This window comes from Maylandia zebra, linkage group LG11, assembly GCF_041146795.1.
Source record: "Maylandia zebra isolate NMK-2024a linkage group LG11, Mzebra_GT3a, whole genome shotgun sequence".
Lineage (NCBI taxonomy): Eukaryota > Metazoa > Chordata > Actinopteri > Cichliformes > Cichlidae > Maylandia > Maylandia zebra.
In genome coordinates this window covers 31,934,829-31,952,877 of record NC_135177.1, presented here as the reverse complement: position 1 = coordinate 31,952,877, position 18,049 = coordinate 31,934,829, and the positions used below count along the sequence as shown (strand labels likewise).

General features: G+C 40.9%; 1 protein-coding gene across 9 annotated transcripts in view; it reads left to right on the top strand.

Moving 5' to 3' along the window:
- Positions 1 to 1,801: 1,801 nt before the first annotated feature.
- Positions 1,802 to 18,049, top strand: part of cspg5a (chondroitin sulfate proteoglycan 5a) — a 58,947-nt gene continuing 42,699 nt past the window's right edge. For all 9 annotated transcript variants that reach the window (XM_004560172.4, XM_004560171.4, XM_076890206.1 and 6 more), the window contains exon 1: positions 1,802 to 2,356. In XM_004560172.4, coding sequence (XP_004560229.1) covers positions 2,260 to 2,356 — 97 coding nt within the window. In that variant the 5' untranslated portion in view covers positions 1,802 to 2,259. The remainder of the gene's footprint in view (positions 2,357 to 18,049) is intronic.

Here is an 18,049-nt window from a genome sequence, read left to right as displayed (position 1 = left end):
CCTCTAGGCCTACTCCTCCTCTTTTGTTTGAGTCTCTGTGTCACACCATCAAACAAAGCTAGTTGTTTTGACTGCACTACACTTTTTTTTTAACATGATCTCAAACTACCTCATTCTCTCTGAGACGCATATGCAGTGAACAAAGGAAAGTAAAGCTCCTTCGATAGTGACTGATCTCCTTCGTCGGAAAAAAAGTGGCCAGAGTGAAGAGTGCACTTCTATTGAGATCCAGCATGATCAGATGAATAGCAAATGATCGCAACCTGTGGGAAAGGGTTGGAAGGAGGGTGGAGGTGATGAAAAGTTTAGAAAAAGAAAAGTGGGAATGGAAGAGTGATGGATGAGGAAAACTTTGACTCTCGGGGAAGAAGTGAGAAGTCTTGGGATGCAGGTGGAAAATCGAAGAAAATGTTTATTGAAGGAAAAGGAGGCTTTGACTTAATCAGTGAAGAAGAGGAGGGAAACTTTCTTAAAGAATGAGAATAAAAGGTTTTAACAAGAATGGGAAAGGTTTTTGGAAAAATGAAGAATGAGATATATTCTGCAATAAATACATGAATTAATGTATGTATAATGAGTCAGAGGAAGAAGGACAAAAAACAAAGGCATTAAAAAGAGGGGGTGATGAAGAGAGGTGAATGAAACAGTATGGAAAGAATAAACCATCAACAATGGGAAGACAACATTCCATGTTGACCTTAAAAAAGAGTGAAATGAGGTGGAAAAGTTGGGAGAGGAAGAAAAGAGTCACCCAGAAAAGGATTCACTTGTTTTTAGAAAAAAGGGGAAAGGGCAAGTGCCTTAGGATGAGGAACTAGAGAAAAAAGAGTTCAAAATGAATGGAGAAAGGAGGAGGGAATGTGTTTTGAGAGAGGATGGATTTAGAAAGAATAGAGACAAAGACAAGAATTTTGAAGAAGAGGAAGCTGCCAGGATTAAACATATATATATATATATATATATATATATATATATATATATATATATATATATATATATATATATATATATATATATATATATATATATAAAGCTTGAGGAAAGTGTAGTCCATCAGATTTATGTGGTCTGTGGGAGATTCAGCAGTACTGGGAATGGTTGACGTGCTAGTGGGAGATGCTTAGGCAACAAAAGACCAGCATCAGGTGTAGTAGGCCTCTTTGCTCAGTGAAGGAGACTGAATCAGTCCTCCAAGCTAAATGTGTGCAGTAAATGTACCATCAGTTAGTGAGTTACTACAGCTGATTAGCTGATAACTTGGGGATGGATGCTTCCCCTAGATGTCAAAGCACTTCTTTAGGAATCATAAACTAAACCTGTAGCTGCCTGGGCTGTGCGAACTTCAATTTATGTCAAGCACAGATTATTATCCATAGCGTTTTAACTGTTTTGAACTTTTACCATACATCTTGCTCTGTTCTGTTTGTGTTTTAAGATTTTTTTTTGACTTAGTGAGGAGGAAAATAATGCCAGAGAAAATTGTAAGGATGGCAGCAATAATGGGCAAAAGTAGAGGTTTAGGGTCTGGAAAGGGGGCGAAATGGAATATGAGGGAAGGAAGAATATTGTAGGAGATGTATACATGGGGGGAGACAAAATGTTTTATGGATAAGCAAGATGGATAAAAGGGCTTTGGCGATAGAAAAAGTCGGGGAAAGTTTTAGGAAACCGGAGGATGAGGGGAGTAGGAGTAGGGAGACTTCAAGGGGAAATGAACGAGGGAGGGAAGGGAGGAGGGATGAGGATGGGGGCGTAGGGAAGAAGAGGAGGGGGGCATCACCGGCCCTTTTTTCTCCTTCCCAGATGATGAGAAGGCTGCCGAGCGCACTGCACACCGCCGTACGTTTGTTCCCTTCTCAGTCACAAAGTGCCCAAAGCACCAATCCGTTCCGAGCTAAACCGAGCCACGGCGTGCGTCTACTCCCCCAAAAGTAACCCCCGCCTCCACCACCACCACCACCAACACCCCACCACCGCCGTCTCCGACCGCCGCTTTTTGGCGATGGAGCCGTAACCAGCCTCACTGCGTTGAACAAGCGAGTGAAAGAACGGAGCAGATACGCGGAGACAGCTGAGACCAAGCGGCTATGGAGGAGAAGCGCGGGGAGGCTTGAGTCTAGACCGCACGCAAATCAGCAGCTCCACTTGTCCGGATTACTTTTTGCAACCTCCACCGAACTCTCTTGTTATTAAAATTATAACAAAAAGGATTCTCTCTTCTTTCGTCTGACCGTCAAAGCCTATCACTCTACAGCAAGGATGCAGGAGAAGCAAGCGATCTTTTGCACGGGATGCTGGAGACTAACGCTACTGTCGTGCGTCCTGGCTCTGCACTTGATCCCGTTGTCTGTCCGCGGTAAGAAACTGCCCTTCACTGTCCAGTTTAATCACCTCAAAATGTTTTATTCCTTGATTTTTCTTTTCTTTTTTTTTTCCTTTCTTCCTTTCTTTTTTTTTTTGTTAAATTTCTTGCTGCTGCAGCAAGTCAGGGTACCTTAACACACTCCCACAGGGCAGCCAGAAAGGAGGTCAGTGAGGCTCTGATTGTAGGTTAGGCAACACTTCACACTCAATAGACTACAGTTGGGTGCCATATTAATAACGTTTTATTGGTCATTTTCTAATCAATGCAATCTGAAATAAATCTGATTTCGGAGGATGCGTCGTCGAAAATGGGCTATATGTTAAATAAATGTATACATTTTATTGACAGTAAAACAGCTGTCACCTGGACATCACGCTGTAGGGCTTCCTGTGCAATTTCGTGTGAATCTTTACATTTTAGGAGAGAAAATGTCCTGATTAGGTCACGGAAAGCTCACCATTGAACACAGGTCCCAGTGGGGATGTCATGGAGATGCTACGAGAAACAAAAATGGCATAAAGCAAAATCAGGTCAGGATAAACGCACGAGTCGGCAATTTAAGTCCTCGTGAATATATTATGGAAACACCAGAGGAGGCAACAACTGGGTCAATTTAAACCCATACGGACACGGCGCAAGAGGGGGTGTTAAGACATAAGTTAAAATATTACCGTGAGTCTGTGGAAGGGCTTATATGGGGATGTCATAGAAGTATACGACTATATGTTCTCAGTGTTCAGTGTTGCAAGCAATGTAAGTCATTATGCAGCAGGGGAGGGTTTAAAAACCGTTTAACTGGCTCCAGCATTAAAGACATGCCGATGCACCGACACGGCGGCATTTTGGACGTCAGTCACCGACAAATCAACTCAGTAAATCATCACTTTGAGCACTGCGGGCACACATTAAGCAGCAGCAGGAACATTTTTGGGAGAATTTAGAGATTTGTGGCAGTGACAGCGTCCAGTCGATGCAGTAAACCGGTTCCCTGGAGGCGCACTGGCACTACAGCGACACAAAGGCGAGGATTAGGGCCGGGGGGGACCTGATGAATAATTCATGAAGGGATCTGAACGGACATTCTGATACACAGAGAGGAAGGGGAAAAAACATTAAAAAAGACAAGAAAGCTCTCTGCCTCTGCCTGTGTGTGTGTGTGTGTGTGTCTTTGTCTGAGATTCATTGCGCACGGCCGAGCTACATTGCTGTCAGATTAATAATGCAGGAGCGTGCACGAGATGGAATCAGTCTGGCGTTATAATCTAATATAATCTGGCTGATTCCTTTCATAACGCTCGCTGAAATTCATGGAGTGTGATTGTGAGGTTAAAGCCACATATTTTATTGTCCGCCTGTTTAATACTGAGCAAAATCCATAAATGTGTCTGGAAGCTTTCTACACATTCAGCAGCAGCCGAACAAAAATAATGACTTAACCCTCCGACCAAATTATGTCATTTCATTCAGCAGCCTTTGTTCCAGTTTCCCGCACTAATGTCATGGATGCAAGCAGGCCGTTTCTCCTGCTTTGTCACACTAAAGTGTGATGATGAAAACCAGTTTTTAAAGGATTTTAAAAGTTTTTCAAACCTTACCCATGCAATGTAATGCACATTGATGATAGAGCTTTAGATTCATTTAAATGAATATTTTTTAAATGTATTTATCCCAAGCAAAGTTATATGTGAGGATTAATAATGCTGCAAGGCTTTCTAGGACAACTGGAACCCCCCCCCCCCCCCCCCCCCCCCCCCAAAAGTTAAAAACATTCAACTACATGCATCTCTAAAATTATTTGCTGGAACTGTTTCTAATCTGGGCGCAGTAACTCAGTGGTGTCTTTGCTGTATGCACATTTGTCAGAATATTAAGAAGTTCCCTTAAAGGTGTGTATTGATATTGCATCACGACTCCAAACTTAAATCTTTTTGGCAATATTAATCAGTTATTGCAGTGGAATCATTAAAAAATCTCCTCACAGCTACACTATCATCTGTTTTAGAGTGTAGGGGCAGCACTGCTTTGAGCTAAACATGATGAACACATATATTCTTTCCCAAATTCACCATATTAGTTTAGCACCAGGTGCTAATGAGCTAATGATTCAACCTCTTAAGCCCTCAAATGTCAGTAAGAAAATATAATTCGTTCAGCAGCTGTTGTTCATCATCACCTTTGTGGGTCAAGCTAAGAATTTTAGGGTAATAAAATACAGTTTGATCACCTTAAACTCAACTTGAGTACCAATAACTCATTTAGGGTCTTTTGTCCACACTATAGCAGGCATTTGGTGTCAGCTCAACCTTAAGTGGATGGATAACAAAAACAGGTCAGCTGATGTGGTGCAGACAACATAAAACAACCTTGGGCTAACAATCCTTCCCCCTCCTCCTTCTCCATCCACACATACACGCACATCATCATCATCATCATCATCACATCTTCTCGCTTCACCGGTGAATAAGGAGGCGGCAGCTTGCCCCACATCTGTGACTGATGCTCAGACGACCAAGGCCAACTGTGCTGAGACGATGACAGCCGACCAGAAACCCGTCACTCATTTGCTGTCGTCTTTTTCTCCCGTGGCCATTTGCAATCCTCCTCCCTCTTGTGTGTTTAACACTTTTATGTCGCCGTCTCTCCCGTCGTCCCATCCCCTATGAGCATTTCAGGTGGTTGATATGTGATGGATGGCGTAACGGTGTCCAGCGCTTGTTTCTGTAATGAATCTCATGAATCTACGCAGCCTTTCCTCATCTTATGCTCTCCCTTCATCTCCCCCCTCCTCTCTCAGTGTCTCTTCTCTTCTGGCCTGCTGACACATATCTGCATGTTGACAGATTATCTTTGATGTGCACTGGGTTAATCTTCAAGCCAAATCCTCCCTCCATGACTCCACTAACCCAGTCCAGCCTCTTTATTTTAAAAAGCAAGCAACACAAAATTTACTCCGTCTATGCTCTGGTTATTGGTGAACAATGGCTTTGCACTCGCTCATCCTCCACCTTTTGGTCTCCATGGAAACCACACACATCCACTGAACAGTGTGTTCATATCACGGGCATAATGTGCGATCGCGCTTTGAATTCCATTAAGTTCAAAATGTTGGTTGGATTTTTGGCTAATGCTTACATTTCTTGCCAAGTCTGGTGGTTCTCCGCCTACTGACCATACATGCATGTGTGTGTCTGTGTCCACTGAGAGTGGACGTAGTCTTTTATTACCAGCTCTAATTTGTAGATGTTATCATTATTTGTACTGTCTATTCATTATTTCTGGATAATGATTTCATACTCGGCGCAGTGTTTGATTTCCAGTGGAGCCAATTTAGTATTGGCTCCAGAAACAATAGTGTCTAAACTCAGCACATAGAAGCAGTCTTCATCTCTTCATGCCACCTTGCAGCTCATATACAGTTAGCCTTGGTGCTTGTTACATGTTCAGAGTTTGCATATGCACTCCAGGTTTTATAAGAAAGTACAGAAAGTGATGTGATTTTATATATTGCATCATATCTTCTATCTGAGCTGGCATGAGTGTGTCGTGGACATGCAGAGCAGCCAGGATTGATGGCTGGCGTTTCCAAAACGCTGCAGTTGTGTATAAAGAGCAGAGTTCAGGAAGCAATTAGCCGCGACAAGCGGTCTTGTTAGTAAAGTGACAGAAAATGAAAAGACAGCAGTGATATCCATTTTGTCTTCCTTGAATCAGAACAAGGAATCTGTGATGCAACACTCTGAAGATGTTTTTTTTTTTTTTAAATGATTCATTTTCAACTTCTTCTCTCAGCTGATCGCTTTGTGAGGTAACCCCCAGCATATCATTTTCCTCTATTCTATATTTTATGCCCAATGCAGCCCTCCTCATTTATCCAGGCTTGGCACTGACTGAAGGAGTACCAGGGCTTGTGACTTCACTGTGACTGTGTTATTTCCTGTAATACACTTAGTAGCTTTATTTTGATGCTTTAGCAAAAGTGACACAAAAAGCTTTAACATATTAAAAACATGGATTGCATATTGCATTGGATGTGATGCATATCATTAACAATACTACTTGCCTTTTAATGCTCTGTATGAGACTCACATCAGTTCATATAAAGGTCACATCCCTCTGCACACACTCACAAACTGGGCTGCACCATAGACCTAGTTATCTGGTATTCCAGTTTTTAATCCAAACATAACTGATGCTTGTTTATCAGACCAGCTCTCTGTCATTTTTGATGTGCTGCTCCCTCTCTCCCCTACAAAAACCACATCTCCCTTTCCGCCAGTCACATTATATTAATTCCTCCATTGCTAACAGTTTTTGTGGGGCCTTCAAAGCCGCCTTAGATATTTGGACTGTACAGGCTCCCCTGCCCTATCCCAGCACTGAGGACCTTACTAATTTATTAAACACCACTTGCTCCTCAGTTATGGAGAATCATACTCCATATAAACCGAAGAATCCCAGGCCTAAACAGTCACCCTGGATCAGTGACGCCACTAGAGCTCTTAGCAGAAGATCAGAAAGAAAATGGAAACAGGACAAGATTTAAGTCTCATTTGAAATCTTAAAAAATAAACTTCATCAGCACTTCTAGGTCTATCATTTCTCTTCAAACAGGCAGTTGTTCAACCCCTGCTGAAGTGAAGAACAACCAGCTAGACCCCATCTTACCCAACAGCTACCAAGCTATGTCTTAACTTTTCTTCCTCTTCGAAGTCTTGGAAAAATAATTTTAAATCAGTTTCTTACATATTTGCAACATAACCAAATCTTTGAAAAGTTTCAGTTGGATTTCGGGGCCAATTATAACACAGAGTCAGCCCTGCTGAAAGTATTACACCGATCTGCTCCTGTCAGCTGATTTAAGGCTAGCTGATATCAAAGCAACATCCCCTGGTATTATGAAGCATACATATCCCAGTGACCGACAGTGATGATATTCCACAGATCTGAATTTCAGTGGCTGACATGAGGGCACAGATGGATATTTGATTAAAGTAGTATTCAGCACAAAGTGAATCTGCCCACAGTTTACAATATAAGTCAAGCAGGATGTTATGAAACTTTTATGTTAACTTTTGAAGTTGTGCACTTTTGCAGTATTTTAAAGGTACTGTTTGATACTTTTAGCATTTTTTCTTTCTTACTTACTGTTTGGTGGTGTGTGGAAATAATGCAAAGTTGCATCCCAAGTATAGGAAGCGTTATATGACTACAGTTATACATGTGATGACTTATGTACAAAGCATTATCATGTCATTGGCTATTATGTGTTTCATCCCAGATAAATCTGTTTGTTAGGAACCTATATGATCCTAATCTTACCTGAAATATCCTCACACCTGGATCTGCCCACAGATCACTGCTAGCATACGCAGGTGGCCACGGGCTTGACCCGACCAGCTGCTGTCCAGGCTTTATTGGCATTGCTGTGTGTGTGCAGACAGACTGTCCTCTACACAAAAGTGTGTGTGTGTGATTTGTCGAAAAGTAGCAATGCCCAGTGAAAAAGGACAAAAAGTCTAAAATGTGTGTTGTATGTTCCAGGCAAAGTGGTACCAGTTTGCTTATAGTTTCAGCGATACATCATGACACAAGCATAATTAGTTAAGTTAATAAAACTAAATGTCAGATTTTGCTTATTGAGGTCACAAGTGAATAATGTCCTTAAAAGCAGACACTGAGCCAAATGGAGCAGCAAGCTATGAAAATAGAACGCAAAGTATGTTGAGTTATTTTATGTGAACTTCCACTGAGTGTTTTCATTATGCATAGTAAAGAAATTGTAAATTGATTCAGAAACTGTTGGGTATCTCTGGAAGGGCAGTCAGTCTCATATTTCTAAAGGTTCTTGTGTTTATTTGAGAAAAGTTGTGGCTTTTAAAAAATTGAACAACAGCAATACTGCAAGAAAAACTCTTTAACATGAAGATAAATGCAGAGTGCGATACCAGAACTCCTGCTGAATGTAATCACATTTATTCACTGATGGTAGTTTAAATGGTTTCGCTGGTTGGAGTGTGATTGAACGTGCAAATTTACTGCATCAGTTCCACACATTTGGTGCGATGACTTAATTTGTTCTTGTAGACAAAATCACCAAAGTGACAGCGGAGTTATTTTTGCCATACTTATTAAGACGCCCAGTCTCAGGGCTGTCGCATTTAAATAAACCACCCACCTCTGCACTTGGAACAGCTGCTCCTTAGTGTCGCTCATATTATTGTTTCAAACAAGAGCTCAGAAAGTGAGTCCACAAGTGCAGCAGAATTAACAGAGTCCACCTACACTCGCCGTTCCTTGTTCCACAACCTGTGAATTACAGCCCACATCTGACATTTCTTCTTCCAGGCTGGTGGTGTTCATTGACGTCTGTTTTTTGCAGTGTAATGTTTATTTGTATCAGGACAAGTACAGTATGTAATATAAATTAACGCAATAGTCACCTGCATTCATAGCTAAAACACTGCACTGTTTGAAGTACCCAACATAGGTTGGGTTTACAAAGAGGAACATGGGAAAAATATTCTTACATAGCCTTGAAGCTTTAAAAATTGCCACAGAATAATGAGAAGAATTAAACTGATATGCTGGAGTGAGAACGGTCTGCCTTTGATATGGTGAAACTGGTAATCTTGCAACAGATAAAAACTGCTAAAGCTCACCTGTGTCCCTCTATTTTCATTTTCTTCCCTTTTATGTCATCATCCTTGTGCCCAGGTGTTTTTGCTGCAGCTCTGACTCACAGGTGTGATTGTTGTCAGTAACCGTCCTTGGCATTGATCCTCTGCCGTTTTTTTCCTTTCCTTTTCTTTTTTGACTAAAGAGAGTCATGAAAATCCTTGACAAAGTTTCATGAGCAGTTTGACAGTCATTGGGTGCCTCTGTCCTTTCTCCCCCCTCAAAGACAATATGATACAGGATGTGTGCTTTTTTTTTCCTTTGCAGTGCTGAGTTGGCGCACTCAAACTCTGCATACCCTTGAACATTAATTTACATGTTTCTGTCTTTATGCAGGTAGTGTGTGTGTGAGGCAAAAGGTGAAAAATGTATGAAAGATGAATCAGATCTTTTTTCGCTTGTGTGTAGGCTTGCACCTGTCTCTTTGTGTTACCAGTACTACAGAGTAGCAGCTTTCTACTGTCTATCTCTCTTAAAATGTGTTTGTTTTTAATGTGTTATGTAGGTGCTAGACTGCCTGTCTGAGAGCGTGTCCTTGGTGATGCGAGTCACTGAGTTCATGCTCGTGCACCAGCTCTCCTTAGCTGGCTGTGCGCATTCCCGCCTCTACTGCAGGTTGTCATATTAACATTCAGTCTGCCCATCACACACCACTGTGAGCGTATACACAGACGCACACACACCTGTCGTGGCTAACAACCAGGAAGGAAAGGACATAATTATGCAGCTGGGTTTATATAGTTTACATAGTGGTTTTTTTTTCCTATTGTGTGATGTTTGCTTCACAGTTTACGGTCAAATTTGCATGACAGTAAACTCTAGTATCACACAAGGCAGGCAGGCAATTAGTCTTTATCACCAATCAAGCACATTAAGTGATTGGACATTAAATAAATTGTTTAATCAGAGTTAGTCTTAATAAAACTGATTTCAGGCTTTGGGAAATTGTCATGGTAACATGACAAAAACATTTTAAATCCAGTATTTCTGACACTAATGAGCACAGGGTCTGCAGCATCAGAGTCTTATATTACAATGTCCAGATAGATATAGGTCCTGCTAACAGTAAATGCTGATCTGTGTACATCTGACTGATTCATTCATGCATGCAGCAGCATTGTGGTTCATGCAAAATAAACAGGTTTGCCTTTTGTAATAACTATGAGGGGAGTAGGCTGGGGTGGATGGATGGGTCAAAACATCAGTTTTTTCATGTTTATTCATCGTCTTCTGCAAGCTGGTGAACCCAGACCCAATTTAACTCCTAAAGTTATATATTTAAATATTTCCCAAGCTTTCCAAAACAGACTATCTAGCATTTACATGGAGTTCTTGCTGTGACTGGCTACGTGTTTGGACCATTGAAAGATGTTTATTGTTATCCCATTAATTAAAAAAAACAAAAGTCATACCATTTATGTCCACTGTGAACGACCATCTTTGAACAGAGGCGGTGGCTTACGACACCTACTGTCTGCCATCTATAACCCAGTTTTGAGATCCCTGCCCAGACACCTTAACGCCCACTCACATCCTGGGCCTGTTGACCTTAGGAATTCACATGATAGGGTAGGGCCAGGTTTCACAATGAGTTGACCCGAAACCTTGGCTGAATGCGAGCTACACCCGTTTTCACACCTTGGCTCATGTGATTAGGTAGAGGATCAGTATGGGGTCCTTGACCCTCTTGGGGGGACACTCCTACAGGGCTCAAGTCTGGAACCCTCCACTGTTTGACCTTAGAACTGAAGAAGCTTCTCAGATGAGACGTGAAACGTCTTCAAGCAACTTAAGGAAGTCCAGACGCTTTTCTTTCCAACCTCCTTAGACTACGATGACCTGAGTGACTGAGAACCTTCACAGACGTCATACCTTTGATGACTTTCCATCAAGACACATTTTATTTACACATAAACAAACTTAACCAGATCATTGTCATTTAAACAAAACACTAAAAAAAACACTTCAGTTTTTGAAATATATGTAAGGAGTTTGAAAGGTAGAGACAAAGGACATAAGATAAGAAAATTCCTGTTTGTGTCATTCTAATGGCAGCTACAAGCTGAGTAAGTTGACTTTGAGTTAGTAAATGTCAAAACAGTTTGAATCATTTTTTTGCCTCTTTTGTCAGTACCAATGATTTTGTGTGATCTTTGCTTAATTCACACAATGCTATATGTTGAACACAATGCTATTTGACCTGAAATTTCTACAAGCGTTGAAATAAATTGTCCTTGTAGAGGAGCGTTCTGATCATTCTCTCTCTCCCTTTTAAACTATGAGATACAAAACTTAATACTTGACCCCAATTTATAAGAAACTTGTTGGGTGTGGATGAGTGAGACAGTTGGAGTGAGCTGGTTGTAGTGGGAGTTAAGGTTGATCTGGCTGCAGTCTTTATAATGACATTTTTTGTAGTCTCCATGGGAAGCAGAGGGCAAGTTGCTTCGAGTGTTTGACCATTTTTCAATACTAGTGACAGAAACAAGGTCCACATGCAACATCCAGCTACTCCTTGTACAATGGTAACAAATTACTAGCAGACTGAAATCATCCACTCATTGCTCAAGGCACCTAAATGCAACTGCCTAAAATGATGCAGCAGATATCCTTGTTGTACGAAATTCCCGCTCACCATTCATAAATTAATACCAAAAAATTTGGCATTCAAATTTCAGATGAGGGTGTTGAGTGTGCTGTTGCGCTCTCATAAACCCATATTTGTTGCAGCAGAGGAGGAAAACAAACTGTGTAACTTTAGATGCGTATATGGACTTGTACCAAATCTGTCACTGAAATGAAAAGAGGTGGAGGAAAAGCTCATGTGTGAGCAAATGTGCACAAAACTTTGAGATCAACCTTCACAGACAAATGTTGTATTATTTAGTGTGCATGTGTGTGTGTTTGTCCATGAGTGTGTTAGTGTATGTTTTATGTGTATGTATGTCGTTCTTGTTGGGTTCAGAGCACTACATCAACCCTAGACAGGCTGAGAGTGTATCCATGGCAACACATCCTTCCTCCATCCCACCACCTGTAGAATCAGAAATGAAAGGATTTATACGACGGAAGGGAAAAAAGGCAGCGTCAGACTGGAAAAGAGAAATCAGTGTGAATCAGAGAAAATTAAGAGACGGTGATAGAGAGGAAGAATTGCACAAATGAAAGGGAAAGTGAAGGAGGAAGGGATGACATGATGAGTAATATTTATGATGTAAGATGTGGGGAGGTTAGGAGCATGTAAGGAGATGGCAGGTCAGAGAGAATAGGAAAGGAAATGGATGAGTGAAAAATAAGAGAGAGTGAGGAAAAACAGTTGCAGAGTGCAGAACGCTGCTTTATGTCGATATTAATGAGCAGCACGAGTAAAGATAAAGAGGCCTTGTGTCCCATTCGTTAGAACGAGTGTGGGAATGGGATAAGAGATGAGGAATGTGTCTGTGGCTCTCATGTGGTTCAGGTATTTGAAGCTGGGATCAATGAGAATGAGTTAAAGAGGCTCTCAGTCACTCTGTTTCATCACCATTCACTGGGCTTCACTGGTCTCTTCTGTGGTCACTTCTGTGCCAGCGCCTTCACAGAATCATCTCATTCCTGTGAATAACATCCAGTCACTACTAGAAAAACACCAAAGTCCTGTTTTTTGCCTTTAACAACTTGGGAAAACCATTTTGGGGATAGATTCGGGTTTTATCATGACTACATGATCAAATTGGAGTTAGATTGCTGTGTTTTTAATGAATCTTTATTTAAGGCAAAGATACTATTTGTAGTGGGGTTTTTTTAAATCCATAATGACTAATCCAATAAACTATGAAAAATGAATGGCAAATATTCCACCTAGATAAGGGTGTATTCAAAGTGAAAGCATTTTTTGTCAAGAAAGCAAAAAATGTGAACTGTCCTAGTAAAACTAGAAACTCATGTCAGTTGTTGTGTTATTTTTCAGTCTATTGGTTTTCAAATGCTTTTGGTATGTCAAACCCCTCACAAAATATTATATGTAGAGGGGAAAAAATTCCCTTTTAACAGCAACATGCCTGTTATGTTACGCTACTTTGCAATCTTTGTTTCTGTAGATGTTTGTGTTGTTCACCTTTGGATTAGATTTTGGCTAAAATATTTACAGATAAATGTGAGAAGTTTCAATCAAAATAACAAAATTGTGTGATTTAGTAGGTTACAGGATTTTTTTTTTTTAATGCAATGAGTTCTATTTGCGAAAGTCAAGTAAAGGGCCATAAACAGACAAAAGATGATCCAAGGGACTGCTTGAAGATCCAGTAAAAATTAAATAGATATTCACTTTTTAGTCACTCAACTATTAGTCACTCATAGCTACGTAACAGAGTCCAAGACTGAGAATATGGAGTACTAATACCATTTGAGGAACAGTTCTCTTCCCACTAGCACCATGTAATTATTCACCTTTAGTTCGTTTTAAAGAGATGCTGATTTTTTCAGGATTTCCCTTTTTCAATACAATTTGCATTATTTAGTTCACACAAATACTACTTTGTGCGCTTTTTGCAAGGATCCTCCCCTCGTAGATATTTTTTATCTGCCCACCACATCCAACCCAACTCCACAGCACTTTATGACTGATGAATAAACTTACACTGCCTCCAATTTTCCTTTTCTTTTTTCTTGGCAGAGCAAGTGATTACAGATAATCTGTTACATGCTTTCAAATTTTAAGCTAATACTGTAATGTAGACACACCAAAACAGCATCATGGGCAGTTTAGCACCACAGTGCTTAAACGGACGCTTACAAGCCTTTCTATGTCATCTGTCCACTGTCCAACCTTTCACCTTCAAAGTCCACTCTGGGTCACCAAAGTGACTGGCGGGCCCTAACTGTCACTATCAATCAACTTCTTCTTTACAGTCTGTCAAGGCCAGTCGGAGTCCCCTAGGTCTGTGGGTGGTTTAGTGGCTTCCTCTCTCCAAACTGATCTGGGTTAAACAAAGGGCGAAGCCTGAGGGTCGGCAGCTCGCCAGAACAGGCTAACAGCACTTGGCCTTGAGGCGCCATCACCCCCTAACAATCAGTCTGATGCGCACGCACACACACACTAAAGCCGAACTCTCTCTTCTCATTATGACCATCCACACCCTTCACTGGGGGAGCTGGAAGCCACCCCAATTACCAGTGGGCTGTGCTGGCAGAGAGACAGCACAGACACATACACACTCAAAATCACAACCATAAACAGATTCACAGACATGCGGCGTGAGGCGTCATCTTGCGTAATGCTGTTTAATTGTCTCATTTGAAGTGGGAGGGAAACAAACAAAGGCTCTTTTATTTCGGTGGTTTCTCATTTGAGCCTCAACTGGTGTGTCTCAGACCCTGACAGAGTCCAAAATCCTGTACTGACGCTCTCTGACTGAACCTTGCAGCTTAGGTTAACCAGTTTTGTGGCATTACTCGGGTATAAGGCTGTTCGGTTAAGTTCTTCTTTTTAATGCAAACCCTACTGTATTATAGAGTAAACTATTTTGAGCAGGGGCAAAAGGTTGGACTTTTGAAAACTAATTTCCAAAACAGTCTCTGCTAAAATGCAAAAAAAAAAAAAATATCCCCATGTTATCAACTCATGAACTCACGAATCTCACTTTTGATTTAAAAATAAGATGAGACAACTTTCAGCTTAATACCAAAGTTCAAATGTCAACCAAATTTTAGAGGTGTGATTCACTGAGAAAATGATACTGTAAAACAGGCCTTTTGTCCATTTTAGTATCTGCTCTAAACATTTGACGATCTCTATGATGTACCCTGCTCGGCTGATTTGTGGGTGAATTTATTTCTTCTGTGTACTTTGAGAACTTTCCATTTATTCTTGGTGTGAAAGCTGAGGTTGAACATTTCTTAATCCTAGAAAGTGCAGGGTGCAAAGCCACACCATCAAAAGGTCCAAGCAACAAATGGTGAGTTTTGAATGTGCAATAAAAGAACTGAAGATGTCACTAGTGACATGATTAAAAGCAATAGAACATCTACTGAACTGACTGTGTGATGAAACTGTTAGTGGCTGCTTTGATGTGTTATGGAAATTCTATGTTTAGTTTTTAGTTTTGTTGGAGGTTGTGCTTCTATCATCGGCGAATCATAATGAGATCTGAGTTTTTAATGACACATACACAGACTGGGTTATCGCAGCCCACAGGTAAACAGCTCTGTAACAGCATTTACATAAACGTTGGTCCTTTTGTTCTTAAGTTTCCTCTTATGTTCTGAAGGCATGAACATAAACAATGAAACGCTTATGTATGAGTCTTAGACAAGGCAATAAGTCATAGCCTGATTATACCATTTATTAATTTAGTTGTGGATATCGTGCACATTAAAAATGCTAAAGTACTTCAGGTGACTTATACCACCACTGAATAGCAAATATTTATTCTGTATAAATTGTGAATTTTCTACATTACCTGCAGCTCATTAGAACAACTGTGGGATAAACATGCCGTGTACCGATGTGATGCAGAACTTACTTTCTCGGGCTGTCACAGACGCAGCTCCTTAACCAGCTGTCTGTCAAACGGTTCCTCCTCGTTAATCCAATTAAGCTAATGAGCCATTGAAAGGAAGACAATTGCACTTAACTGGAGCCCAGTCCACAGATGCACAGTGAGGCACATTGACACCACTGTGGTCTCAAACAGCAGACCGCATGAGTTCTGTCTGCAGAAGTTATTGTGCATAAACAAGTTTGAGTGTGCCAACTTGTAGATGAGCCTTCTGTACTCAGCGTCTAGCAGTTGGAATGTGGGCTCAAAGTTATCTTTCATGTGTAGAGGAACAGGTCTTCAAGTAGTTTTAAAGCAACTACAGTTTTAAAGCAACAGCTCTACTCTTCTTTGGAGTGTTTTTTCATTGGTGATACAGTATGAGAAACTTTGTGGCTGTGCCTTACTCATTTTTTAATTACTGTAGGCGGGTTGCACAACATTGCATATGTAAAGATGTAAGAAAAAAATGCTTATTCTGAATAATGCAGAGTCAGTCAGTAAAGTGCATCAGCTGTCAGTAAAGCGAGTGCACATCCACATTGATTTCAAGCTTTAGAGATGCAAACTGCTGGTGAAAAGTTCACTGTGCAGAGTAGAGAACAGGCTTTAAGTTAGAGGTTTGGCTCTTGTAGAGTCGCTTAGTGGATATCGGCATACTGGCTACATGAGATCTGTGTAAAGTTACCCCAAAAGATTGTGAGGAGAGCTGATTACAAATCTACTTTGTGCAAAGAACTGAGAATATAAGAAAAACTGTCATATAACAAAATGTTAACTAACCGAACTCATTTCTTTCTTTGAATCCTACAAATCAGACTTATACTGTGTTTCATTGTGCTTATAACAGTGACGGAAAAAGATCTATTCTATTCTATTCCACTAAAAACTGTCAAATGACAAGCTCCAAAATTTTTGAGACTGGCACGACGCCAGCCTCAGCTTCGGTAATTTTTGTGCTCCACCCATCCTCCATTTTTATTCAGAATGACGCTTTTCTGGCTCATAAACAGCTGCCAAGAATGAAGCAATGTTAAGATCCAGTTTCCGTAATGTCCTGTCATTACTCATATCTCACAACAGAATTATGTCAGTGCTGTTTTACATCCCGTATGGTAACAAAGTGACAAGTCATTAGAGATCTTTGTCCTAAAGGCTCGGTCATGCCTGTCACGACTCCTTGCAATTACTGTCGGTGAAAGCCTACGACAAATCACCCTGCTAATTCAACATGTTTGTGGAGACCTGTGTACCTATGATACTGCAAAGCACTGATAGTACAGTTGACTACAGCTGAATATTAAATGTGGAACTAGAAACTAAAGTGTACATATTCTTCCAAAACACGTCACAGACTCTGGATCTGATCTGATCATAGTAGTTCAACCTCTTGGAGACTTAATGCAATTTTGTGTAAGTTGAATGGTACCAATTGCAAATGCTGTCAAGCATGCACACACCAGTGGTCTTTAAGCACTGCCTGTTGAACCAGAAGCATACTGTAATATTATCCAGCAGAAACAGTGTTAGATTTAAGGTGACTGACAGCTGACAGTACAGAGTGGATAGGAGATCTTTGCAGTGTACTTTTTTCACTTTGGCTACTGACAGACATAGTGAGAGTAAAACTCCAAGAGTATTTCATAGACCATGAAAGTATCCTCCTCTCTCTCTCTCTTTGTCACTCTTACTTTGGCTTTTTCACCATCTCACTCCATCCCTCACACTGTCACCCCCTCCCTTAGTTTTTCTTTGAGCTCCCCCCCCCCCCTCCCTCTGTCACTGTGTTACTTCTCTTCCCTTGTCATCATCTCTCACCATCACCCTGCTGTCATTATCTACGGTTGTGCTGTAGCCATTACTGTCTGCTTCTCAGCCTGTACGGTTTGTATTCATCAGGTTTGTTGCAGCAGCTAAAGGAGGAGTATGTTATGTCGAATACTGTCTGTCTGTCTCAGATATTGTGCTCATGTGGACAAGCTGTCATGCGGTGAGTCTATTCCCATCAGGTGTGTGTAGGCAAAGAGCACGAGATATGGGAAGCAAACGAAAGGCAGTGTGTTTATGCACGCATCTTAAATCCTAATTTTCTAGTGAGCATCAAATATTAGGCATGTAAAATGTTTTTGTGTAGTTACTGTGAAGCCCATTTCTTTAATGTGTGTGAGGGAGCAATAGAGAGATTGTGGTTTTGGCATATTATCCCCTGGCTGCTCAGTTGATGTGTTAAACAGCAGTACATTGAGGGACTGCTGGAGGGATTAGCCCCAGAATGACCGCAGCTTCAAAGATGCAGCTCAATGTTGCAGCGCCAGAAAAGAATCTTTGAATAAACTGAAGGCTTCCACCTGTCAAATACCTTGCAGCTGATGTGACAGCCTACTGCCTAATGATGACAGGACCGCTTGGAAGGAGCCTTACGCACGTGCGCTTATTTGGATTAGTTTGTTTTAGTGCAGTGTATTGCGTCTTTGAACATACTGTGTGATCT